This window comes from Medicago truncatula, chromosome 3 (genome assembly GCF_003473485.1).
Source record: "Medicago truncatula cultivar Jemalong A17 chromosome 3, MtrunA17r5.0-ANR, whole genome shotgun sequence".
NCBI lineage: Eukaryota > Viridiplantae > Streptophyta > Magnoliopsida > Fabales > Fabaceae > Medicago > Medicago truncatula.
The window spans coordinates 29444887-29471901 of record NC_053044.1 but is presented as its reverse complement, the minus strand read 5'-3'; the positions used below and the strand labels follow the sequence as shown (position 1 = coordinate 29471901).

At 32.5% G+C, this 27015-nt stretch overlaps 1 protein-coding gene across 1 annotated transcript; it reads left to right on the top strand.

Moving 5' to 3' along the window:
- Nucleotides 1–24626, top strand: LOC25490943 (uncharacterized). Its single transcript, XM_024777881.2, has 12 exons — nt 1–231; nt 306–369; nt 912–989; nt 15259–18264; nt 18425–18820; nt 20072–20726; nt 21534–21655; nt 22658–22759; nt 22852–22983; nt 23450–23516; nt 23626–23775; nt 23856–24626. Exons 3-12 carry the CDS (start codon nt 978–980, stop codon nt 24389–24391), a joined length of 5178 nt encoding a protein of 1725 aa, XP_024633649.2. The 5' UTR covers nt 1–231; nt 306–369; nt 912–977; the 3' UTR covers nt 24392–24626.
- Nucleotides 24627–27015: the final 2389 nt, after the last annotated feature.

Sequence of the window (27015 nt, the reverse complement as noted above, 5' to 3'; positions counted from 1 at the left end):
AAGAAAGTCAAGAAATTTGTCTGTGTATACAAAAGAAATTCAGTTGAGTGGTGTAGGAGTCTTTTTAATTAGTGGAGTGTAGAAAAGAAAGCACCGTTTGTTAAATTCACAGTTTGCTTCTCTAAAGCATAGATTGTTTCTATCGATCAGTCTTCTGTTTGCAATTGGAGAAAGAAAGAAAGATTCATTGTTGTATTTCAAGCAATTGGCTAAACGTTTCCAAAACCACAGGTAATCAAGCAATCATTAACTCAAAGTAGTTGTATTTCATTTCGATCACATTTTCAACTTTTCTGTTCTTGTAGAACATGGATTCTGATTCAACTGTGAATTGAGAAAGGGAAAGATTCTCTGTGTACCAGTAGCGAGGTAATCATTCAATCATATTTTATAATAAGAATTATTTTTTCATAAAAAGAAGTTAAACATGTTTTTAATCCTTTTTAATTTATGACTTGTTTATTATAGGTTAAAATAAAAGTGATTTTGACATAAAATAATTTAGAGATTATATTTTAGAGATTTTGTGAAAAATCAGACTCTTTTGCGTTTGTTTACAGTAACAAAAATCACTTTTTTTAAATAAATAATTTAGTTTGTTTGGATACAACTATATAAAAGAGATTTTTTTTTGTTACAAAATTAGTTCAATCTTTTAAATCATATTCTCTCCTATAAAAAAATATATTTTTTGAAAAGCTGTTCTTAACAGTTTCAAAATTGAAGTTGTTTTTAGATTATTTTTAAATTCTGATTTTTTTTGAAAGAGCTGTAACAAACGGATGCAAAACTAAATGATTATTTTTTTTGAAAAAAAGTGATTTTTTTCTTAAAAAAGCTATAACAAACGGGCTCTTAATCTCTAAATAATTTTAATAGAAACTTTATCCTTATTAAATGGTTATTAGCAGAATTAGTCCCTGGCGTCAAATGGTTGCTGACTAGGTTGACGAACTAATGACTAGATCTGTAACTGCATGAACATACGGGTTTGTTCAGATTATTTTCGTCTTTTTCTTCATTCAAAATAATGTGGATTGCCTTCGTTGGTTGATCTGCCGTCACAAGCATAACCACCTCTAGATCTATCTTTCACCAACCCCTCTCCATGTCACCATTGTTGCTCTTTCAAGTATTCTTCTGAATTTGAAGCTCAAAATTACACCAATTAATTTAGATATGTGTAACAAATATCAATGACAACAAACAACCAAACATTCACAAACAAGAACAACATGTCCAAATCTAATCTAGCAACCACACCAATATTGCTTTTAGGGTTAATATGTCTTTACCCCCTGTAATTTAGGCGAATTCCGGTTTACCCCCTGTAAAAAAAAAGTTTAGATTCCAACCCTGTAAAATAAAATTCTTTGATTTTAGCCCCTGACCTATGTGACTGTGCATAATTGCTGACGTGACGAGCTGATGTGGCATACTGACTGTGCATATCTGCTTATGTGGCGTGATGACTGTATTATTATTATTTATTTTTAAAAATAAAAATAAAAATATAAATTCTCGAAAAACTATTAAAAATAAAAAATAACGAAAAAAATAATTAAAATGAAAAATTAATAAAAAAAATTAAAAAATCTAGAAAATTTAAGAAAAAAATCACGAAAATAAAAAAAAATCTGGAAAAAGTTAACAAAATAAAAAATTCTGGAAAAAATTTATATATATCAAAATTTTCAAAAAATATAAAAAAAATACTGAATTAAATTAAAATTATAAAACAAATCGAAAATATAATATTATATAGTTATTTTGAATATGAAAATTTATTTCTAGAATTTTATTTTATTCGAAAATATAATCTAGATGAATAACAAGATACAATGGATTTTGATTGACACCGGAATATAAGTCATGTTATACTATTGAATAAGAAGGCCTTAATTCTATTCTTCATGACCTAATGTTATGTTTTTTTAATTATTGAAATATTTTCCAATATTTTTATTTTTTGTATAAAAAATAAAAAAACAAACTTTTTAATTTCGAAAGAAAAATCTGAACTTTTTTTTAAAAAAAATAAAATGTATTTTCTTATTATATTCATGAATTTTGAAATATATTAAGTTCCTGAATTTTCCAGAAATATAAATTTTTCTCTCATATTTTTAACTTTTTCCAGATTTTTTTAAAATTTTTGAGAACTTTTTAAATTTTCCAAATTATTTTTCATTTTACCAGATTCTTTTTCATTTTTATTAAAATTTTCAGATTATTTTTTATTTTATTAAATTTTCCAGAATTTTTTTAATTTAATTAATCATATTTTTTATTTTAATTAATTTTTTCGTTATTTTTTTTATTTTTCAGAATATTTTTCATTTTTATTAAATTTTCCAGAATTTATTTAATTTTTTTTTCGTTTTTTTTGTTAAAATCATAAATGCCACGTCTACCCTTTAAAAAAAATAAAAATAATTATACAGTCAGCGTCCATTACACATGTGTCAGGTTTTTAAAAAAAATTAAAATTAAAATAATTACACAGTGGCGTGCCACATCATCGTCTGGATGGGGTCAGAGGTGTTTTGTGGAGAATCTTAATATTATAGGGGTGTTTTGTGAAGAATGTTCATATTATAGGATTGGAATCTAAACATTTATTTTTACAGGAGGTAAATCGGAACTCGCCCAAATTATAGGGGGTAAAGACATATTAACCCTTGCTTTTATATAGTCCAGACCATTCACACCTCTGTACAATGTATCGTGTTGCTGCCATCTATCCAAATCGTGACACAATTTCTAACAAATAAAACTCATCTTCTACCTTCACCAATCTCGCTGCGATTTTGGCCGATTGAACAACATCAATTTTTTAGCCACTTCAAAAAATATTTATGTCGTCAGTGTAAATTGGCAGGGACTCACATGAGACCATGTACAATGGGAAAATATTTTCAATACCCTTCAACATCCACTTTTTCAATTCCCAACACTCCACATCATTTTCTCTCTCATAATTCAACACCCATTCAATTTTTACCTCTCCAATGGTTTTTTCATTCAAAACCCTACCCCACCACCTTTTATTTCTTATTCTTATTTAATTTTATATTTTTGTTTCTATAATTACCTAAAATTATCGATTATAATTAAATTAAAATAATACAATTAACTATTAATTTTTTAGTTTTTTTTTGGAAAAACCAAATTTTGTAAAATAATTTATTTTTATTTTCTTAACTTACAATGCGACACACAAATAACTTAAAATGCAAGACAACAAACTAAACACGCGACACACAAATAACTTAAAATGGAAGACAACAAACTAAACATACAACACACAAGTAATTTATTTAGTACGATACAAATCATCTTCAATCACTATACATTCCAAACTTTGTACATATGTGTTTCACTAGATCTGCTTGCAATTCGTGATGAACATTTGGATCACGCAACTCGGATCTAGCACGCACATGATTTGCAAAAGTGGGTAACACCTCGGTGGAGTATGGTTGCGGTGTACTGGATTCACTTCCCTCAGATTGCTCAAAATCGGTCCAACGTTGAGCATATGTATCTCGTTCATCCTCAACAATCATATTATGTAATATGATGCATGACCTCATAATGATACCCAAATCGGCTATGTCCCACAAGCGAGCTGGTTCACGGATGATTTTAAATCGAGCTTGAAGCACTCCAAAAGCACATTCAATGTCCTTCCGACATGCCTCCTGATGTTTTGCAAATAACTTATCGGGTTCACTTTGAGGAAGTCTAATCGATTTGACGAAAGTTGGATAAGAAGGGTAGATACCATCAGCTAGATAGTATGTCATATTATAGGGACGTTGATTCACAAAGTAATTCACCCTTGGAGCCTTTCCCTGTTCCACATCATCAAACACTAGTGACCGGTCTAGAACGTTTATATCGTTCAACGTTCCCGGACATCCAAAAAAGGCATGCCAGATCCATAGATCATGAGATGCAACTGCTTCAAGAATAACTGTTGTGGTTCCCTTATCCCCCCTGGTGAATTGACCTTCCCATCCTTTAGGACAATTTTTCCACTCCCAGTGCATGCAGTCAATACTCCCGATCATCCATGGGAACCCCCGCATTTCACTAACATGTAGTATTTTTTGCAGGTCATCTTGGGTTGGTGCTCTCAAGTACACTTGTTCATTTAGTCGTATGATTCCTTTGCAGAATCTAAGTAAGCACTCCAATGTTGTACTACTTCCTATTTTGATGTATTCATCGACCACATCTGCTGCCACACCATATGCTAACATTCGCATTGTTGTGGTACATTTTGCTAACGGTGATATACCTTCTTTATTGGCTGCATCAACTCGTTGGGTGAAGTAGTTATCACTACTTGAAAGGTCTCCAACGATTCGAAGGAAAACGTGTTTTTGCATCTGGTACCGACGACGAAACATTGCATCGTCGTATGTAGGCTCATTGGCAAAGTAGTCGTCAATTAGTCTTTGGTTTGCCGCTGCATGATCTCTATTAAAATATTTTCTAGTACGAGATGCACTACCTTCCTCTGCTTTTTTTCGACGCTGAATAAATCGGTTGACGATATAAGTGTCTTCAACATCACGTTTTTGGAAGTAGGTTTCGATATCAAAAGGGTCCATTGAGAGTTTTTTTTTTTTGGAAGTAGATATGAATGAGATTTGTGAAATTGGAAGTAGATATGAATGAGAATTGTGAAAATGAATGAGATTTGTGAAATTGGAAGTAGATATGAATGAGATTTGTGAATTTAGAAGTAGACATGAGTTCCTATATATAAGTAAATTGTGTGGTGGACACTGACGGATTTGAAATAAGTTATTGTATTGTATTAAAGCAAAAAGTAGAGATAATTATTAAAGCAAGCAAATAGTATGTGAAATAATGGGCACACAGTGAGCATAATTATTAAAGCAAATAATATGTCAAATAAGTCACGGGGGACTAGACAACACTAGGGACTATCACTGAGGACTAGACAACACTGACACTTATTAAAGTAAACATTGGGGACTAGACAACACTGACAATTTTGACCGAATACAACCAAATATTTGACTGAAATTAATTTCAAAACAACTCACGTACCAACTCCTCCAACAACGCTTTTTTTCGGTCATCAAGATGCTCTTCAGAACTTAACTTTACATACAGTTTCATTTTCTTCAATCTAATTTTCTCCTGTTGATTCGAGTTGAACTCTTTCAATTGTTCAATCTCTCTATCCTTGATTTCTTTGACTTGAACCCACTCCTTTTCCACCTGCTCCAAGCCATCAGCGTCGTTACTTTTCTTTTTACCTTTTCTTTTAGCTGCCTCCCTACCCATTGGACGAGCACTAGATCCTACAGAGTCCTCGTGAGATCTCTTAGATCCACTACTTCCTGACCCAACATTTCCTCCCATTTGACTACCATAACGTGGTTGATCACGGAGAGCGCGCCATTCTTTCCTTTAAAGTAAATTGAACATTCTTCCCACATGCAAATAATTCCTGCGCTTTTACCAAAACATCATCTTCCGACCAACCGCTTCCTTGCAGACGCTTAGCACTTTCATAAGCACCAATCCATTTATTTATTACTTTGCTCATATAATTAAAACGGTTTCGGCAAGCAATTATATCACGCGGAGGATCGAATGAGCAATGCTCATTGCAATACTCAGCAATTTTACCCCAATATGCTTCACTTGTCTGGTTTCTCCCGACAACACTGCATGTTCCAAATTTTATCCACCCACTAATTAGCACCAGATTTTGTTCGGTGTTCCATCCTGGTTGCGGATTTCTCTTGCTCTTAGGAGTTGTATCCTCTGCAATTGGAATGACTTCATTAGCTCTTGTCATTCCACCACGATTTATTTGTGTTGAATATTCAGGATATTCACCAACACTCTGAAAATTTTCATTCATCATTGGCATATAACCATTAAATGGTGGTGTTTGAGATGGATGTCCCATCATAGATATCTGATATGGATTAAAGTTGTTTGGAAAAGAGGATGGGTGATTGAAATTTGATGCAAATCCAAAATTATGCATGTTTTGAGAATGTTGATTGGAAAATTGATTTGGATTTTGAGGATTTTGGTTGGGAAATTGATTTGGGTTTTGAAGATGTTGGTTGGAAAATTGATTTGGGTGTTGATAATTGTTGGGATTTTGATAGCCAAATGGGTAATCAGAAGAATTTTTGGTGTTAAATTGATTATTATTGGGATCCATTTCACTAAACAAAGACTAAAACTTCAAAAGAAAGGCTAATTATAAGATTAAGAGAGTGAAGAATATGATTTTTTTTCTGTGTCCAAATCAAATGATCCAAGTCTCTATTTATAGAGAGAAAAAAATGACGAATTTTGGTGAAAAAAAAAAAATTAATTTGCAATGAAATAATTGAGTCCAAATTATTAAGAAGATAAAAATCTAGCCACCCAATCAGATTGCACCACGTGTCACACTTTTTATCCAAAATCTCTTCTCTCTCCGCGTATTCAGAACCTCACGCGCCCTGTCGGCGCGTGTCTTACACGCGCTCTGCTGTGCAAATCGTGGCGCGACGCGTGGCACCCGACGTCAGAATTTCAACATATTGAAAGCTTTCATCATCTCTTTCTTCCACCTCATTCTAAATACCCCCTCTCCAATGGTTTAATCTATTGAATGCTGCTTTCAATACCCCCATTGGGGGTGGTCTGAGAACACTTTGTTACTGTGAGAAACGACGACAATCAATAATATCCATTAATTACAAATCTATGGCTGAGATTAAATTATACCATTGTAGTCAAGCCGCACGATAGTAACCATCTTTGTCCTCCTCGTGACATTTATTTGTTGGCCTACAATTCTTTTTTATCCATTAAATTGCAGCTTAAGTTGATCTTGATCTCTGTCTTTCATTAAACTCACATGCCTTTATATCATGGTAAAGAGATTTGCCCATAATTAAAAGAAAATTGTTCCTTGATTGAAAAAGCACATCAGGGTCGAAAAACATAATCGGTGCATCATGAATCAGTTTTATAGGCACATAAGCGAAGAAGATATTGGGATCTGGAGTAGTCATGTATATTATATATAAGAGAAAATTGTTTTCGTGAAAGAAAAACAAAGGAGAAATTTGAGTGGTAGGTGAATTAAAAACTTGTTGAAGAATATTAAGTGCTTGTCTAACTGAGGGACAATGAAGCGAGGAAGGAGACATAACAGATTGGTAGCGTGTGGCATGACAACAATTGTGTAGACGTGAGAACAAGAGAAACCCCATGGACAGTAACGCCAACAGAGATTTGCTTAGAAATCTCTGCGTTAAGCAAATCGAAGCACCAATTTGAAGCATCTAATTTTGCCTTTAGCTTTCGATTGTGTTTCTCCAGGGTTTAATTTTGAAGACGATGAACAGTAACAAGTTTGGTTGAACGCGATCTAGGTTCTGTTGGCTTGAGTTTTCACTTTCAATTTGTATGGTGGGTCACATTCAAGCTTCTGAGTTTGCTCTTTCGATTTGGTGTTGGGTTATCAAGGTCAGTTCCAGGAACGAATCAAAAAAGGAAGTTGCTAAAAACAAAAGCGAGAGACATGAAGAAGAAGAAGAAGAAGAAGAAGAAACGCTCTTTCCACTCTCGTCTCTCTAAGGTCAGTTGGTTTGCGGTTCTTGTTCAGTGCTGTGTTTTTGCTGGGTTTGTCTATGGTGTTTGTCGTTCTATGGTCGTGCTTGGCCTGACTATCACCAACTTTGCCAGCAGGAAGCAACAAGCGCTCTTTTGCACAAGCAGTGACGAATGCCTGCAACATGCAACAGAAACAATTGTTGAAGCCTGCAATCAAAGGGGACTCTCTTTGTATCAAAATTTCACATGATGAATATGAGAAAGGATATGAAGTTTGCCAAAATAATCTTCGTGAAAGATTGTTTTTAAGCAAAGACGATAAACCATTTTCTGTCGGTAACCTACATGAGAAATTATTTCCACTATGGAAGCCTGCCGGAAATTGGAAGATCATTCCTTTGGGGAAAGGATTTTTTTGATTTTGAGTTTTCTTCAATGGAAGACTTTAAGAAAATCTAGGCAGCGGGTTTTTGGAATCTTAAGCCAGGTATACTTCGTCTCTCTAATTGGTCTCCAGATTTTAGCATTCACAATCATAAACAAACTCATGTGCTAGTCTGGATTAGATTGATGAATCTCCCTCAAGAGTATTGGAGACAAACAACTTTGTTGGAAATTGCTAATGAGGTGAGAACCCCTCTGACTTTAGATGATGCGACTAAGAATCGTATTTTTGGCCATTTTGTAAGGATCTTGGTTGATCTTGACCTTTCCCAAAGAATTTTTAATGAGATTATGGTTGAACGTGAAGGGTTTTCCTTTTATGTTGAAATTCATTATGAACGGCTTCGTGAATACTATAATAATTGTGCTACAATTGGTCATTCCATTGATCAATGTAAGTCGTTGCATAGCAATCATAATGCTTCCAAAGAGGTTTCTAAGAAAAAAAAATAGAGTATACTCACAAGGGTGAGGCATATTTGACTACGCAAAACCCTATTCTTAAACAGGCTATACAGCATGAGGTAGCACCATCTAATGCGATTGTGCAACCATCAGGATGCAAGAAAATTGTTGTAGATGAGGATCCACTTATTATTGATATTATATATAAGGTCTAGAGAGATGGCAACAACAATGCATTTAGGAGATGTTATTAAGGTTGTGGAAGATGCATCTTCTATTTCTGTTGAAACTCTTCATGTGCAGGTGGAAGACACTTTAACTCTTACTAAGATACATAATGGGGACCAACAAAGCAATTCGTTTGTTGATATGTGTATCATTGGCCCTTGGTGTGATGCGGTGACCGATATGGATTACAGTAATGATCATCATATACTCGATGTCTTTGAGCATGAATTGGGAATGAACAATTCCGTAGTTGTGGCAGACTCTAACTTGTCAAACTTTAGTGCAACTGTTTTTTAATCTCAGCCTTAGATTTGTATTTAATGGCTATTATTGATTGTTTTTGTTTCTCACAATAATAAAGTGTTCCTCATGTCTTAACCTTCCCTTGAAAACCCCTTCATGATAAACCAATCAACTCCAAAGCCCTGCCTAAACCTTGATCTAGACAGCGATCTCCACTAGCATCCAACAACCCACAATAGTCCCACAACCTTCCAAATCTAACTATTCTCATTGCATCCAACAACATTAGGGTTTTTAAGTGGTTCAACAAGTTTTCCCATAACATCTTCAGCCCTCATAGTAGTAGTTGAATGTAGTGGTTGAATCTGAATCCATATTTGCTATTAAAATCAAGATTACAAGTCATTTTCTTAATAATTGTATAAAACTAAAAAAAAATCGTAATTTGATATGGAAGGAGAATCATTTAACATTCTTGATGGATACTCATTTTTGACCAATACTATAAGTAAAAATATATTTTGAAAAATTAAATATTTTTTTAATGAATCTAAAACTTTAATTTTATTTATAATAGTTTTTTTTTTTAAATTTCGGTATCCGATCCAAGGACCGACTAATCCGAGGGGATCAATCCCACCGCCCACTTGCGGGGGCTCCGTTCTAAGCCAGAGCTGTATGGACTTACCCACCGAAATTGGCACCAAAGGGAATGAAACCTGAGACCTTGAGAGGAGCACACTCCAAGATCTCAAGCCAACACATAGGCCAACCCCAAATGAGTTATTTTATTTAGGGAAAATTATAATAACCTCCCCTAAGGTTTGCCTAAATGACACATATATACCTCCCCTCCAGTTTCAATAATGTAGCCTCCCCCTCCATCTAACTCTCTTAACTATCCGTTTAATTCAGAAAAGAAAGCTTGACAAACTAGCGATACCGGAGAGCGTAGAAAGCCTTGCTGCTATGAATTACAATCTCGAAAAGATAGAATTAAGCCTAACGTTAATCAAAATTGTTCATCGATGGCAACAGGAAGTTGTCTTAGTCTAACATTACTAATTATTCTTAACACTAGAGAGCTAATAAATATGTACCTTCCCTCAATATATATATATATGGGGTTTGCTAGAACACACCCACTAGTTTTTATGTGGGAGTGTTTTAGCAAAGCTACACCTTAAGGTGTATTTAACCACTTTTTAGTTATTCACTTGCTAAAATACTCCTTCTAAAAAATAAGTAGGTGTATTCTAGCAAATGCCTATAGGATTTGCTAGAACACACCCACTTGCTTTTTCTAGAAGGTGTGTTATAGCAACATACACCTTAAGGTGTATTTATTAACTTTTTAGTTATAACTTGCTAAAACACTCCCACATAAAAATTAGTGGGTGTGTTCTAGCAAATCCCTATATATATATATATATATGAGGTTTGCTAGAACATACCCACTAGTTTTTATGTGGGAGTGTTTTAGTAAAAGCTACACCTTAAGGTGTATTTAACCACTTTTTAGTTATTCACTTGCTAAAATACTCCTTCTAAAAACTAAGTGGGTGTATCTTACCAAATGCCTATAGGATTTGATAGAACACACCTGCTTGTTTTTGTTAGAAGGTGTGTTATAGCAACATACACCTTAAGGTATATTTATTAACTTTTTAGTTATAACTAGCTAAAACACTCTCACATAAAAACTAGTGGGTGTGTTTTAGTAAATCCATATATATATATATATATATATATATATATATATATCTTCCTTTGTCCTGGCATTCATTCTCATTTTATCTTAAAATTCTAGTAATCAACGTCAACTTTCACACTAAAGATATCAAATTTGAAGTCCATCTAACAAAATAACACAACATTGTTTAGGGTTTCATTTTCCCCCAATTTTAATAACACACCAGTTACCCTCAGGCAAGTGAGTTACGGTGAGCATTTGAGAGGGAAAATCGCCAGTTTTCAGGAAAAAAATCCCTTACATTCTCGAATTCATTCACTAACAGGATCCACTGTGAATGAATTATCTAGATTTTTAGTTCATTATTGTTGTTTCCTGCTTGCAACACTTGTTGAGTACCAAATTGAGTTATTAGTTATGGCTATGAGTTTATGTTTTCAATTTAATTTCCATTGTTTTAAACATGGAGATTCAATTAAAAGGGAATGCGTTTATGTTTTTTTTTTCAACTTTTAACTTTACAATTCTAGTTTTTTCATTAATAATAATGAGATTTAATTAATTTGAGATTTCAATGATGTTTATTAAAAAAATTATGGGTTTATATGAACATGAAGAAGAATGGTGAAGGAGATGAATAAAGTCTTAGTTACATAAATGGTCCTCTAACTTATTTGTTATTTTTGATTTGGTCCCTTAACACTAAATTTTTTCAATTCGGTCCCTTAAATATGCTCCGTCAGTCAAGTTGATCCATTCTGTTAGTCTTTAACTCCATTTCGTTAGTCTTTAACCCCGAACGTATAAGATGGATCAATTTGACTGTGGTACACGATACAAATAAGTTAGGGGACCATTTATGTAATTAAGCCATGAATAAAAGTAAAATAATTATGTGATGATGGTGTACTATTAGATACAATGGATCTGCAATCAAGTGGTTAAAATCACATCATACATTAAAAAACTAACTTGATTAAAGGAGGTGTATACGAGGGACCAAACAGAGAAATTTTAAAGTTTTGAGACCAAATTGAAAACAACAAATAAGTTGAGGGACCAAAGGTTCAATTAAACCTTTATTCTATCACTAAGAACATCTTCAAGAGATATATACATGAGTTTCCCATAACGATGAGCAGTACCCTTATATTTTTCTCCTCATTAGAAGAACCATGGTGTGACATTGTGGGTAGTAAATAAATGATTGAATATTTAAATAAGTTCCCATATCATCAAATTAAAAATCGAGTAGAAGAAAAAAAAAATCATTGAAAGTGTGAGTTTCATTAATGTTTCTTAATTTTTCAATTATTGGAGAATAATATGCTAGAGTTGCTTAAGTGTGAAGCATTGTTGGAGCAACTTCATAGTGGTTATGGAACTAACTATTGAATTCCTTACAAATCTACCAATGAAGATAATTTATTAGTGTCGGTACGCGGTACACGACATGGTATAATTCAGTATGTATGGGGAATAGAGCTTCGCTACGTGCCCGTTAGTACTAATATTATCCAATTAAGTATCTACGTGCCAGTTAGTACTAATATTATCCAATTAAGTATAGTGAGCTAGCTATCTTTTTTTTTTTTTTTTTTTTTTTACCAAATAAGCTAGCTATCTTAATATTGCAAAAAAAGTAGAAGAATTATAGTAGTCTGCTACAACAAACTAGTGCCCACTTTTCAAAAAAAAAAAATTTAAATTAACTTTTTTTCTTTTTTATCTGAGTTATTTTGCAAGAGACGTTCTCTTTCTCCAAACTTCAAAGGATTTTCCTGCAAACTTTATTAACTACATTAGAGGTTTTTCTGTCACTTTTATCTTCTACTCAATCTCTTTTTACATCATTCATGGATGTTCAGCCACTTGTTTTGATTCCTTTGGTTCGTTAGTTTCCATGAATTGTAAGAGAATGTGTTCGAACCAATTGACAAAAGTACCACAAATTGGTACACAAATATTAATTTGCGGTTCGCAACATATTTAAAAAGAATTATATGACCATGGCTCTAATAAACAACACAATAGACTATAAAAACAAACAGGTATTTATAATTATATATTTTATCATATACGATATAGAACCAGTCGTTCAAATTAGCAAACTAACAATTTTTTTTTTTTGAATAATTAGTAGCAAACTAACATATATAATTAAAATAACGAAGGAAACATATTCTGATAGGGAAACAATCTTGCGGATGATATGAGAACAGAAAGACAGAGATGATGTCGTGTTTGAGAATATCAGCTTTGTGATTGAGAAGGATGCAAAGACATGAGAATGAAAACAAAGCAAATAAAGACAAAAACATGAAGAACTGTTTAATATGGATTTGGTTCAACCGATAAATTTTACTCCCTCCATCCCGATAAATTTTAATAAAGAATTATTTTACTAAAAGGTAGTAATAGTCCACTTTTTAAAAAATTTTAAAATTTTAAAAGATTCATATTAGACCTATTATAAATATGAAACCAAATATGAAAACATATATGGTGCAAGCCTGAGGATATACATGGTATGGGTGAAGGAAGATAACATCGGTTAAATATAGTTTTAGTTTTTATAAAATCTCAAGATTTTAATTTTTGCCCCTAAAAAAAAAATTCATTTTTAATCCCTATTTGCATTTTATAAGGACACTTTTGAGAACTAAAAATGTCAATTTTTTTTATAAATTAAACACTACATCCCTTTTTAAATACATGACTTTTATGATAAAAACACCAAAATTAAGAAAATTGATTGTTGTATTGATTTTTTATTTTTTTTACGATTGTTATTGTTTGTTTTACAAATTTATCTGTTAGGAGAGAGAATTGCTTAATGTTTTCATTAAATATTTATTACATATTGTAGAAAAGTATGTAACATAAATAGGAGTATATTAGAAGTGAAATTATTAATACATTTTAAAATTTGAAAGATAAAAAAGTCTTATAATTAAGAATGGATATAGTAATGTCTATTTAAATATATGTTTTGTATTTCTAACTTTAACTAGTAACATACCCGTGCATCCGCACGGGTTATGGTTGGTCGGGTTGATTTATGCAGTTGGAATTTGTTGTATATAGTTCAAATATGTAGTCATTTTACAGGTGAAAAAAATTAGAATATGTTGAATTATGTTAAATATTGATGTACAGAAAAATAAATCTTAAATGTCAAAAAGTAAAAGAATAGGGAGTTTGGTCAAACATATTTCAAAATTATTTACTAACATATATGTTAAATGTTATTTTGATAGAAATACGGAGAATTGAAATAGAAAAATTGATTTGAATAATTTTAAAAAGCAATGGTTAACATAATATATGAATTTAATATACCTAGTATGCAATAATAAAAGAATAATAATTGAAACTGAAGATAAATTAAAATATATTTATGTTACAAACATTGCATTAAAGATAGTGAGCATAGTACTTGAGGAATAATACAAATACAAAATAAAAACACAGGAGATGGGATGAATTGAGTTTTTGAGATGGCCGATGAGGTAGATCTGAAGTTTTGATAGTAGTAGAACTCACTAAGCAGAAGCAATAGAAGATGTAGCTGGAGGATTGACTTTATACACATGACATTTAGCAATATCTGAAAGCATCAATTTGAAGCGTATTGTTTGGCCAATTCTGAAGTTGTTGGTTTTGCAGAAATGATCCCACAGGATTCCAAATTGTGTAGTCAAATTTCCATTTAGAAAATGTTGCGAACTAATGGTATTTGCTTTATTTTGAATAATTTATAGCAAACTAACGTATATAATTAAAATAATGAAGGAAACATATTCTGATAGGGAAACAATCTTGCGGATGATATGAGAACAGAAAAATAGAGATGATGTCGTGTCTGAAAAAAATATCAGCTTTGTGATTGAGAAGGATGCAAAGACATGAGAATGAAAACAAAGCAAATAAAGACAAAAACATGAAGGACCGTCTAATGTGGATCTGGTTCAACCAATAAATTTTAATAAAGTATTATTTTACTAAAAGGTGGTAATAATCCACTTTTTAACAATTTTTAAAATTTTAAAAGATTCATATATTAGACCTATTCTAAACATGAAAACAAATAAGAAAATATATAGGTGCAAACCTGAGGATATATATAAGATGGGTGAAGGAAGATAAGATGGGTTAAATATATTTTTAGTTTTTATAAAAGCTTGAGTTTTTACGTTTTGCCCCTAAAAAAATTATTCATTTTTAACCCCTATTTGCATTTTATAAGGACACTTTTGAGAACTAAAATGTCCATTTTTTTTATAAATTAAACACGGGAATTAAACACTACATCCCTTTTTAAATACACGACTTTTATGATAAAAACATCAAAATTAGAAAAACTGATTGTTGTATTATTTTTTTAAAAAAATTGTTATTGTTTTACAAATTTATCTGTTAGGAGAGAAAATTGCTTAATCTTTTCATAGAATATTTATTACATATTGTAGAAAAATATGTAACATAAATAGGAGTATATTGGCAATGAAATTATTAATACATTTTAAACTTTGAAAGATAAAAAAGTCTTTAATTAAGAATGGATATAGTAATGTCTATTTAAATATATGTTTTGTATTTCTAAATTTATTATTTTGAACTTCATTTAGATGGATGGTTGCCTCACTGATATTAGGAAGACTCTTGGAGATAAATTGTTAGACAAGGCAATAGAACACGCACGCTATTTATTTTGCTTCACGTGCATTGTCAAGGAATTCGATGAAGAAAAGGGCAACTTGGAAGCAGAGAGGGGAACTATAACACAACTTTTTGACAAGGCAACCCAAACTGATAAAGATGTTAAGTTTAATGCTCAACGTTGGAAAGAACATGTTGATAAGCACATTCAAATTCAAGAGGACACAAAGAAAGAACCGAGCTGTTTTCTTGGTTTTTGCCCTGATTGTATTTGGAGATATAAAAGGGGAAAAGAGTTGGCAACCAAGATAAAGGAGATGAAAAATTTAATGAAAGAAAAAATTGAAAACGTTGAAGTCACTCGTTGTCTTCCCGGTGCTGAGCGATATTCTTCTCAGTATTACATTTCATTTAAAAGCAGAGAGTTGAAGTACGAAGAGCTTTTCGATGCACTAAAAGATGACAACAACTATATTGGATTGCATGGGATGGGAGGTTCTGGTAAAACAACATTGGCAAAAGAAGTAGGCAAGCAACTTAAGATACAGGAGCATTTCAAATATGTTATCGATACCACAGTGTCACTGAATCCTGATACAAAAAAGATTCAAGATGATATTGCTGGATCCTTAGGTTTGGAATGGGGAGACATAAATGAATCAGATCGACCTAAAAGGTTGTGGAGTAGACTTACAAATGGTGAAAAAATTCTTGTGATATTGGATGATGTATGGGAAAATCTCAATTTTGATGACATAGGGATTCCAAATAGTGATAATCACAAAGGATGCAAAGTTCTTGTAACCACACGCAATCTGGAGGTATGCAACAAAATGGGATGTGGAAAGACAATTCAACTAGAGCTCTTAACTGAAGAAGACGCATGGATCATGTTCAAAAAGCATGCTGATCTAAGTAACAATTCATCCAAAAGTATTCTTGATAAGGGACGTAAAATTGCAATTGAGTGCAAATGTTTACCAGTTGCAATTGCTACTATCGCCAGCAGTTTGAAGGGTGAAAAAAGTGGTGCAGCGTGGGATGCTGCCTTGAATTGCTTACAAAATCCTGTGTCCATGGGCAGTGTTAATGATGATTTGTTTGACATTTTTAAATGTTTGAAGTTTAGCTATGATTATCTGAAGGATGAAAAAGCAAAGGGATTGTTCCTCTTATGTTCTGCATTCCCTGAAGATGAAGTGATTTCTGTTGAACGTCTAACTAGGCTTGGTATAGGAGTCAACCTTTTTGGGGAAGGTTATAAAAAATACAATGATGCTCGAAATCAAGCAATTGTAGCCAAAAATAAACTCTTACGTTCATGTTTACTGTTGGAGACAGAAGATGGAGATGTGAAGATGCATGACTTGGTTCGGGAAGTAGCCCAATGTATAGCAAACAAAGAGATTTTAGCAGTAGATTTATCTAAAGAAAATCAAAAGTCATTGCTTGAAAGGAGAAAGAATATCAAATATTTGTTCTTCCAAGGAAAACTAATGGATTTATTTTCCACTAGGTTTGATGCATCTAAGCTTGAGATTTTAATTGCAAAAAAATCCATGGATGCGTTTGAGGATGTCCGCACTTCATTCTCTGAAAATATGGCAGGGCTTCGAATTTTGCAATTATCACATCTATCATTACCAAAATCAATTCAGTTATTGGAGAACATCCGTTCTCTATTAATTGAAAATGTCAATTTGGGTGACATCTCTATTTTGGGAACACTGCAAAGTCTTGAGACTCTTGAATTGCATTCTTGCAAAATTGATGAATTTTCCCCTGAAATTGCAATGTTGAATAACCTTAGATTGTTGAGCTTGAGATGGTGTCAAATTAGAAGCAATAATCCATTTGAAGTTATCCATAGATGCCCATCACTTGAAGAATTGTACTTCAGTCATAGTTTCAATGATTTTTGTCAGGAAATAACCTTACCTACATTGGAAAGGTATCTTCTCGGTGATTATTCTGGTGATTGGAATGTTCCAATATCAAAATACGTGTATTTAGCACATAATTATTTCTCAGAAGCAACATTTAAGTATTTGATGCAAACATCAGAGTATTTTATGTTGGAAGGAATTAAGGGATGTAGAAATCTCATGCCCGAGATGGTTCCTATAGATCAAGGTATGAATGATCTAATTGAGCTTCATCTGAGAGAAATTTCACAACTACAGTGCCTAGTAGACACTAAACATATTAATTCTCAAGTACCAATTGTTTTCTCTAAGTTGGTTGTACTAAAGCTTGAGAGAATGGAAGCTTTGGAAGAATTATGCAATGGTCCCATCTCCTTTGACTCAATGAACACTTTAGAGGAGCTGTATATTAAGGAGTGTGAAAATTTGCAAAGCTTGTTTAAATGCAGCCTAAATCTCAGCAATCTAAAGACTGTGAAATTAAAATCATGCTCAAGATTGGTTTCTGTTTTTGAAATGTCCACTTCTCAAAGCTTTCCACTGTTGGAGAAATTGAAAATAATTGATTGTGAGAAATTGGAAAACATAATCACATTTGAAAGGAGAGTGATGGATGACACAGTTGAAGTATCAGCCGATGGTTATAATGATAACAAGAGTTGCTACTCATTGTTTCCAAATCTGAAAGTTCTTCATATTGTGAATTGTCGCCAATTACAATTCATACTTCCAATTCTCTCTGCTCAAGACCTTGTGTCATTAGAAGTTATCACAATATGTTGTTGTCACAAGTTGCAATACATATTTGGCCAACACCAAGATGTCAAACTCACATCACTAAAAACAGTGGCGATTGGCGATTTGCCAAATTTCATTGACATATTTCCACCCAATGCTTCATCCATTTCCAAGCATGATTCTAAGACAAAAACACAACTGGACCCTATCAAAGGCAAAACATTCTCTATGTGTTGTTATAGATACAAAATGAGCTGTACAAAAATCCCATTGGTTTCTGAGGATCAACCGCAAAACTGCTCAATCTCATTGGTAACCCTCTCTTATTTTTTCACTCTCTCTTTTGATAGATAGCTTGTATCTTATATATTTATTATAGCCTTTGTGCATATAAAACATGATCATAAACTTAAAGATTACTTACTATTAATTTTGAGTTTCTTTTCATGGGGATTACATAATTACATTGCAGGAATCAAATTCATATTTCCTTAACATTTCGGAACCTCCGCAATGTCTTTTAAGACAATCACATATCCCGTGCAATATTAAAGAGATTGAAATCTCTAATCTTCCGAAGATAAAATCTGTATTTATCCTATCTATTGCTCTAAGAATGTTGAAAACTATAAAAATTGAGAAATGTGATGAATTGAAGCAAATAACAATAGACATTGGAGCTCACAACAGTTCTAGTGGCAATAATTTTGGCAATGTCTTCACAAAATTGAAAACTCTCTACGTTGAAGAATGCATGCAATTGGAATACATATTTGGATACAATCATGATCATCAAAACCATACTGAAATGGCAAAACTTGAACTCAATGAATGCCCGCAGTTAGCTAGTAATGGTGATTTCATCAAGGTATCCCTCTTTCCACATATCTTTGTTGTTTGTGACATTAAGATCTTTGGACGGTGCAATCATTAAGGTAACCTCTTTCAAAAAAGGCAATTTTTTTAAATAGCAATTTTTTTAAAAAGCGAACCATAGTATATATGTAATAAACAAAAGGCCTAAAAAATAGTAAAAAAATGTAAAATGATATGTTTCAAATATATATTCCTTAAAAAAATGTTTCAAAATATATGTGTGTGACATTGAGAAAGTAAAGGGAAAATAACATTTTTTTTGTCACGGTTTTCTATTTTGGTAATATTTTGATTTGACATTATGCTTTTTATAATTATATATTTTTTTTAAGGAATGCTTTTTATAATTATATTTTGGGTACATTGTGCAATCTTATATTATACACTACATACACCCTCCGGTCACTAATATAAACAAAAGTTTGATTTTTAAATTCATTCATTAAAGACTACATACATAATTTAATGAATGAACTTAAAAATCTAATTTTTATTTATATTAGTAATCGGAGGGTGTAGTAGTTATAAATGACAACTTAAAGTGTTGTATACATAAAGATGATGGCCGAGGAATAATTACTGTACACATACATTTCCCCTAAAAAAGATTTATCAAATATATAATATAAAATAGGGTCATGCTAACTTGTATCTTTAGGACACATATTAAGGTTTCTATAAAGAACAAATATTTATTATAAAACATTAAATTTCAATCTTGTGAGAATTAAATTGACACAATTTCCAACGCCCTAACGAGTGACCTCGAACACTCTTTAAACATTTTAAATGGTAAGTTTTTAATGAAAATTTGTGTATTCTATCAAAAAAATGAAAAATTGTGTATTAAATGCATTCAAAATTGTAATAGTTGACTTTTTAAAAGAATAATTATTCTCTCTTTCCCAAATTAAGTGATCCATTTTCTCATTTCACACATATTAAGACAAATGTATAAATAAAGGAGAGAGAAAATTGGTTTTATAGGTTCTCTTTTTAAGTATTGGTGCATTCTCCACTATCATAAATGCAAAATATTAAATTGAGAGTGTTGAAAGTAGTATCAACTAGAGTTATAAGAGGAAAAAAGTAATTAATATTATATTGAAAAGTAAAATGACTCAGTTATCATGGAACGGAGGAAGTACTAAATTTGAGATTTTAAAGAGTGTCTGATGCGCTCGTTAACAAGACTGTAGTTATTACCATACTGCTATTTTTTTTTTTTTGCACGTACAAATAGGAATTGAGTGGCAATGAAGAAAATGGACAACAAATGAACTTGAGTTTGGAAGACATTAAGTTGATTAATCTGCCTATGATGAGGTCTCTTTTTGTGGGTCTCAAATATTCATTTGTCCTCGAAAACCTCAGAGAAATAATTATTGTTCAATGTGAAAAATTGGAAATTGTTTTCTCCACATCTATTTTAAGATGGCTACCACAATTGGTTAGTCTACAAGTAGAAGAATGCGAAGAATTGAAGCATATCATTGAAGATGATTTGGAGGATAAAATTTCTCGGTCTTCAAACACATTCTTCCCAAAGCTAGAAACATTGATTGTAACAAAATGTGACAAGTTGAAGTATGTCTTTCCAATCTCCATTTGTAAAGAGTTTCCTAAGCTAAAGGCTGTGTTGATAAGAGAAGCAAATGAGCTAGAGGAAATATTCACAAGTGATAAAAAAGATGAGGTTGAAGAAATATCCAAAAGTAAAGTTCAGATTCCAAATCTGAGAGTTGTAGCATTTGTCAACCTACCAAGGCTCTGCCATGCCCAGGGAATTCATTTTCAGGAAGTTAAATATCGTGTGGTAGATATTTGTCAAAAACTCTTTCTAACTTCATGCAATGATTGTGACGGCGATCCTTTCAATTTTTTCAATTTTTGGACAGGTACACCCTTAACCAAATATTTTTCATAACCATTACATATTACATATCATTCATGCAATGTGTGTGTTTTACAAATGCACACTGCTATATATAGTCACTTTCTATATGATGAATACATATCCTTTCTCAAAGATTTCAAAATGTATATGTGATTTTAATTGCTTTTGGAATATGCACGTTTCTGTCGGAATAATCTAAAGGAAAACATATATATCATGATGCTGTCAATGATTTCGTATAGTTATTTGTTTTATTTTAAAGGAAAATGCTAATCAGTATCTTCAAGGCAATGGTTAAGGAAGCAAATATAGTAATCTTGCATTGGAACTTGTGCATTCAACTCCTCAAAAATCTAAAAAATGGTATTTTCAACTTTAAACTTTCTTTTTTTGATTTCCTTAACCATTGCTCTAAGGGCACTAGTTAGCATGACCCAAAAATATGCACCTTTATGAGTTATGATACATAGACATCCTTAGGTGGCAATACACCCTTTAACACCCACACAAAAATCTGACACGTGGTCACATGGACCCCACACAAGCACACTTTCTCTTTTCTCTCCTCTTCTTTCTCTTCCTAATGTATGGGGTGTACAAGAGTGTATGGAAATAAAGGGTGTCTATGTAACATTTTCCTTTAAACAAGAATGGTTCTTGAATAAGTATTTCTAATATGTGAAAGGTCATCGAGTTAACTAAATACTTACAAATAGAAGCTTAACAATAGTGGTAAAATTTAAAATTATTAGACATAGACAGATAAACAACTGTACATCTAATGATGTTATTCTTAAATATTTTATAGAGAGGGATTTGCGGAGACGATTTGAAGAAATACAATTGCATTATCATGTACGTTGTCATGCTCAGGAAATACGAAGAGAGTACCTCAAAGCAGCATCAGAACACAAGTTGATTTCTCCACAGGTGAATACTGAATACCAATCTATTGATTCAAGCTACCCATACCTGAATACAATAACTATATAAAAATGTTTACTTGCAAAAGTACAATAATTATAATTAGGGTTTGTATCGTATTGGTCATGCCTCGAGAAGGCTCTCAAGGATTGTATTTATAGCCCTCTATGGATCTGATTTGTGGTTACTTAGGCTATAAGTAACGAGGGTAATTAAGTATTTAGGCTACGTCTAGAGGTTTCTAGAAGAATTTTGAGGCGGCGCCCTGTAGAGGGCGTGCCTTAGGCCTTGGGGCCTTTATGGATGGCGCTAAGTCCTTTAGGAGGGTCCAAAAGCCCTTTTGGAGGTCTCTTAAGTCTTTAGGAATATATTGACGAAGGTGAATTTTGATGCTCTTCTTTGTACCAAGGCTTCCTCTTCTTCATTTTTGGGGACGAAAGCTCTAGTTGGATATTTGACTAGGGGAGTCATCCTACCTTCCTCTTCTTCTGAAATCATGTTATCATCCATTGCTTTAGTACTTGGTTCAGAAATGACCTCCTGGATTATTGTCCTGTTGTTTCCAGGCTTTTTAGTACTGGAGACCTAGGCTAAAAGGTCGGCCATGGCGTTCTGTTCTCGAGGAACGAAGATTGCTTCGAAGAATTTGAAACTGCTCGCTAAGGTTTTAACTTTTGCTAGGTACTTGGCGAGTTGGGTAACCTTTGTCTGGTATTCTCCTGTTATCTGACTTGTCATCAGAGAGTCACTCTGTGCCCTTAGGCACTCCACGCACATTTCATGTGCTAAACTTATTCCTACAATCAGGGCCTCGTACTCTGCCTGGTTGTTGCTTGCCTTAAATTCGAACCTAAGAGATTGTACAATAAGAAGGTTGCCTGACCCTTCTAAGACAATCCCTGCTCCACTTTCCTTCAAGTTGGATGATCCATCATCCAACTTTACTTAACCTACTACTTAAAATTAAATATGCTGCAACTAAATTACATTTTCATGCTATGCATTTAGCTGGAAGGTTCTACATCAGAAATATCAGAAGCAGCAACTGTGTCCATCATTACAGAAACAAAGAATAAGCTACCTACACAAGTAGTTGATCCTAAACAAAAGGTATTTCCATTTGCCCCTATTATGATTGTACTCTTTTTGACACTTTAATTTAATTATACTACAATCTTAAACATCGTTTTACATATAAGCAGGGTATCCAGATAAATGTTGAAGAAGGAAATACATCAGTTAATGCCAAGACAATAGCATCGTCAACTCATTTAGATGTAATAGGTTCATCATCAGGCCAGTTAATTACTTCCGAGTGTAAAACATCTTCACAGGTGAGTTTATAGTATGTAACCAACTTTTCAAACAAGTAGTGTTGTCAGTTTTTTTTTCATTATTCTCCAAGCAATTGGATTCCTAAGAGTCAAGTTTTAAATTAGTTTTTGTGTAATTTGTGTTTAGTCTACTACTTTTCAATCTTATATCTAAAGTTAAGGCAAATTGTTGCTCTGAAATTATTTTGTTTTCTATTTTATTAAATCTGTAGTCAAATTAAGTTCTTTTGTTTGTGAGTTGTGAGCTCAGCGGCAAGAATTTGACCTTGTAACTTTAAGGGACAAGGTTCAAATTCTCTCAGGGGCGTTTGAAAATGTGTCATTAGTGTCACTTTATTTAATAATAATAATCTCCTCATTTCCTAACTTTATTTTTAAAAAACAAGACTCTACCTGACTTAAATATACACAGCTAAATAGTAATGTTAATCCTATACATATCATTTCTTGATTTGAATCTGTGTAGGTAGACGGTGATAGCCAGATAGCCATGACTTCTTTTTCCATTTCCGCTGCTGAGACCAATGACCAAGGTGAAAATGCTTTAAATATATATATATATATATATTTCTATTCTTATGTTACTTCCAAATTCATCAACCTTTTGATTTCTAACTAATTTTCTATTCACATGTTGTGCAGGTTCTCTAAATGATGATTCTTTCAAGAAAGTAAGCTCAAATATTGAGGAACAGTTTCCTATGGATGATGATATAATAGTTTCTAAATCTAAACCCTCTCTTAGCATCACATCTCCTGTTGTATATCAATTTCCTCCGGTGCCTTGTAAAGGTATTTCATTGTTTGGATTTTATTTTTAATTAACTTTCTTATATTCAAATAAGCTTAATTATTATTTCCTATAATTTCAGAGGACCCTTCTCAAAAGGTAGAAGATTTAAGTTCTTCTTTGGTTGTAAAGTGTGATCTTGAGCAACTAGACTCCAAGAATCATTTGGATTGTGGGAATTTGTCTTTGTTGACTGATTTCTTTGTTAAGCATCCTTCTATCTGTTTAAAAGACACTTCACTTAGTAATACATACAAGGGTTGTGCCTACAACGTACTAGCTAAACTATTGAAATTCCTCAAAACCCATAGTATATTGGAAGTATTGGGCACATTCCACTCTGAATTTGTGGAGTTATTACAAGATGCACGAAGCTTTGGTTTTGATAAGGATTGGTTGGATGGTGTCGAAAGGCGGGCTTTGTTTCCTGATATTGAAAGGCAGAAATTATTGGATTACAAGCAACAGGTTACCAAGGATGTTGAATTGTTGCACTTGAAGATAGGCATTTTAAGTCAACATGTGGAAGATCTTAAGCAACAGTTGACATCCTCTGAAGTTGTTTTGGAGCGTATCATTCAACAAGAGGTGGTTTTGAGTGCCCCTATTGGCTATTAGACTATATTTTTTCACTTGTATTCTAGATTCTTTAAATAGGACTAGGATTTTTGAAATTAGATTTTGTTGATGTTGATCACTCTAAGATTCTCTTTTCCTTGTGATTTGGTGGATTGCTCTGCACTCTTTTTCCCTTACTTAGGTTTTATCCCACTGGGTTTTTCTGAGATAAGGTTTTTAATGAGGCAGAAGTTGAGTACCCTTGAGCATTTTAATTGACTTGAGTTTTGGTCTAGTTTCCCCAAGTTTTTATGTATCTTTCATTTCTTTTTCGAATTATATTTTATGAACCGTTTATTAAAGAATTACATGAACCAAGCTAATTTGTAGGTGTAACCAGTATTTTTAGGCTGTTTTGATAATATAATCCCAAATATTGAATCAATAGTTCTGATTATATAATCCAAACAGGGACTAAACGAGAAATTCGGATGGCGCATAAGAAGCAATTAGGTTAGGAAAAGAAAATCTTAGTTAGAAATAGTTACTTCATTCTTCTTTGTTTTAGTAGTCTAGTTGTGACTTGCACATGTTATATACTTTCTTGAACTCAATAGAGTTGGACATGTGACTAATTGTATTCCCTATTTTTCTTTTTTCTAGAGTATTGTCCAATTTAGAATTGTAGTTTCTTCTGTAGTCGCCTCAGTTTTTATTGCTTCTCGTCTTCCATCAAGACTAAATGTGTTTGTGATCATGTTATTCTCACTACAAGTTTTCCTTTTTGCTCCACTGCTTGCATACTGCATTAAAAAATATTCATTCTGCTTACGCCGATATTTTTCTGTTAGTTTAATGGTCCAGACATTAAGTTTTGTGTACACGCTGCAGCACTTGCTATTTGTGTTGCTACTTAGTATTCTCCTTGCTAGCTCAATGGATTGTACTAATACTAGTAAATGAATTTCTGTATCAAGTGCTTGAAAACCAAACTAGAAATGTAAAACCAAGCATGTATATATTGTCTAATTTCAAGTCTTTAAAAAGAGATTAAGCTGTTATGACCAACGGTGTATGTAACAACGTCCTTCTTCCCTTCCAAACGGTGCATTTGCTTCATCATTTTGACTTGTAAATCAACCCATACAAAGTATCCACAACATCCAAGATCATCCTATAATCAAGTCAAAATTGATTTAATCGGAACAAAACTCATAAGCATGCAAAAAATTTGATACAGATCAAAAGATTATGATAGCATAGACTTTGCAGCCACCACCCTATCATGCTAGCACCCTATTCCACCACCCTACTATTGACAATAAGGCCAACAAGTCACCATATTTGACATTTACTAGATTGTGTTTCCATTGATGTATTAATTATTAGTACTATTTCAGCTACCATATGGCCTCTAAGATTGCTATAATTGAAGAATCAGCCGATGGTTATAATGATAATAAGAGTTGCTACTCATTGTTTCCAAAGCTGAAAGTTCCTTATATTGAGCAATGTCACCAATTACAATTTATACTTCCAATTCTCTGTGCTTCAGACCTTGTGTTATTAGAAGATATCAAAATACGTTGTTGTCACAAGGTGAAATACATATTTGGCCAGCACCAAGATTTGAAACTCACATCACCAAAAGTAGTGATGATTGATGATTTGCCAAATTTCATTGACATATTTCCACCCAATGTTTCATCCATTTTCAAAGATGGTTCTAAGCCACAAACACAACTGGACCCTATCAAAAGCAATACATTCTCTATGTGTTGTTATAGATACAAATTAAGGAGTACGAAAATCCCTTTGGTTTATGAGGATCTACTGCAACAATGCTCAATCTCATTGGTAACCCTCTCTTCTTTTTTGATCGATAGCTTGTATCTTGCATATTTATTTTAGCATTTGTGCATATAAACATGATAATAAACCTGATGATTACTTACTATTAATACAATAGCAAATGATGCACCACTAGAAGTTGAATATGTTTTGAAGTTGAGCTGACAATGAACCCAACCAACTTGATAATAGTTTGAGACTCGATTCGTTAATTAGTTTGTTGAACTTGGTTTATGAACTAAGTGAGCCGAACTTGAGTTCAAAATTATGTTTGTTAAACAAATGAGTTGAACATAAACTACATATAGTTTGACTCGTTTGGTTCATGAGTCAGCTCGATATATTATTTTTCTTAAATGAGTTATTTAATGTCAGTCTTAATCTATTTTTTATTAGAAAATTTTGAATGTTAAATAAGTATATTTTCTAAGTAATTTATAATATAATACAATGATGATAGTTTTTTTTTTTTTTTTTTTTTTAAAATGTAACTCAGTTTTAAGAAAAGAAGAGGAAGATGGAAGTAGACTGAAAATAAAGTAAAAAAAAAAAAAAAAAGATTTGCAAATATATATATCTGATACTTTAAGGTGTGATTGAATGGAGGGTTTAGGAGGGGAAGGGAGTGGAGGGTTTACTTTTCTTTTTTAAATTACGGACATTATAAAATAATTTTTTGAAAATTGAATTAACAATATGATAAATAATTATATAATACTTCAAAAACACTTAATTTATTTTTAAAAAACATTTTACATTGTTCATAATTTAAAAAATAAAAGTGAGTCCTCCCTTCTCTTCCTAAACCCTCAATCCAAACACGTCTCACATTG

Bases quoted from the DNA above. Each gene is read 5' to 3' on its own strand.
- LOC25490943 (XM_024777881.2), top strand. The intron at 18,265-18,424 runs GTAACCCTCTCT...ATTACATTGCAG, and splicing joins AAAACTGCTCAATCTCATTG to GAATCAAATTCATATTTCCT. The intron at 22,984-23,449 runs GTGAGTTTATAG...GAATCTGTGTAG, and splicing joins AGTGTAAAACATCTTCACAG to GTAGACGGTGATAGCCAGAT.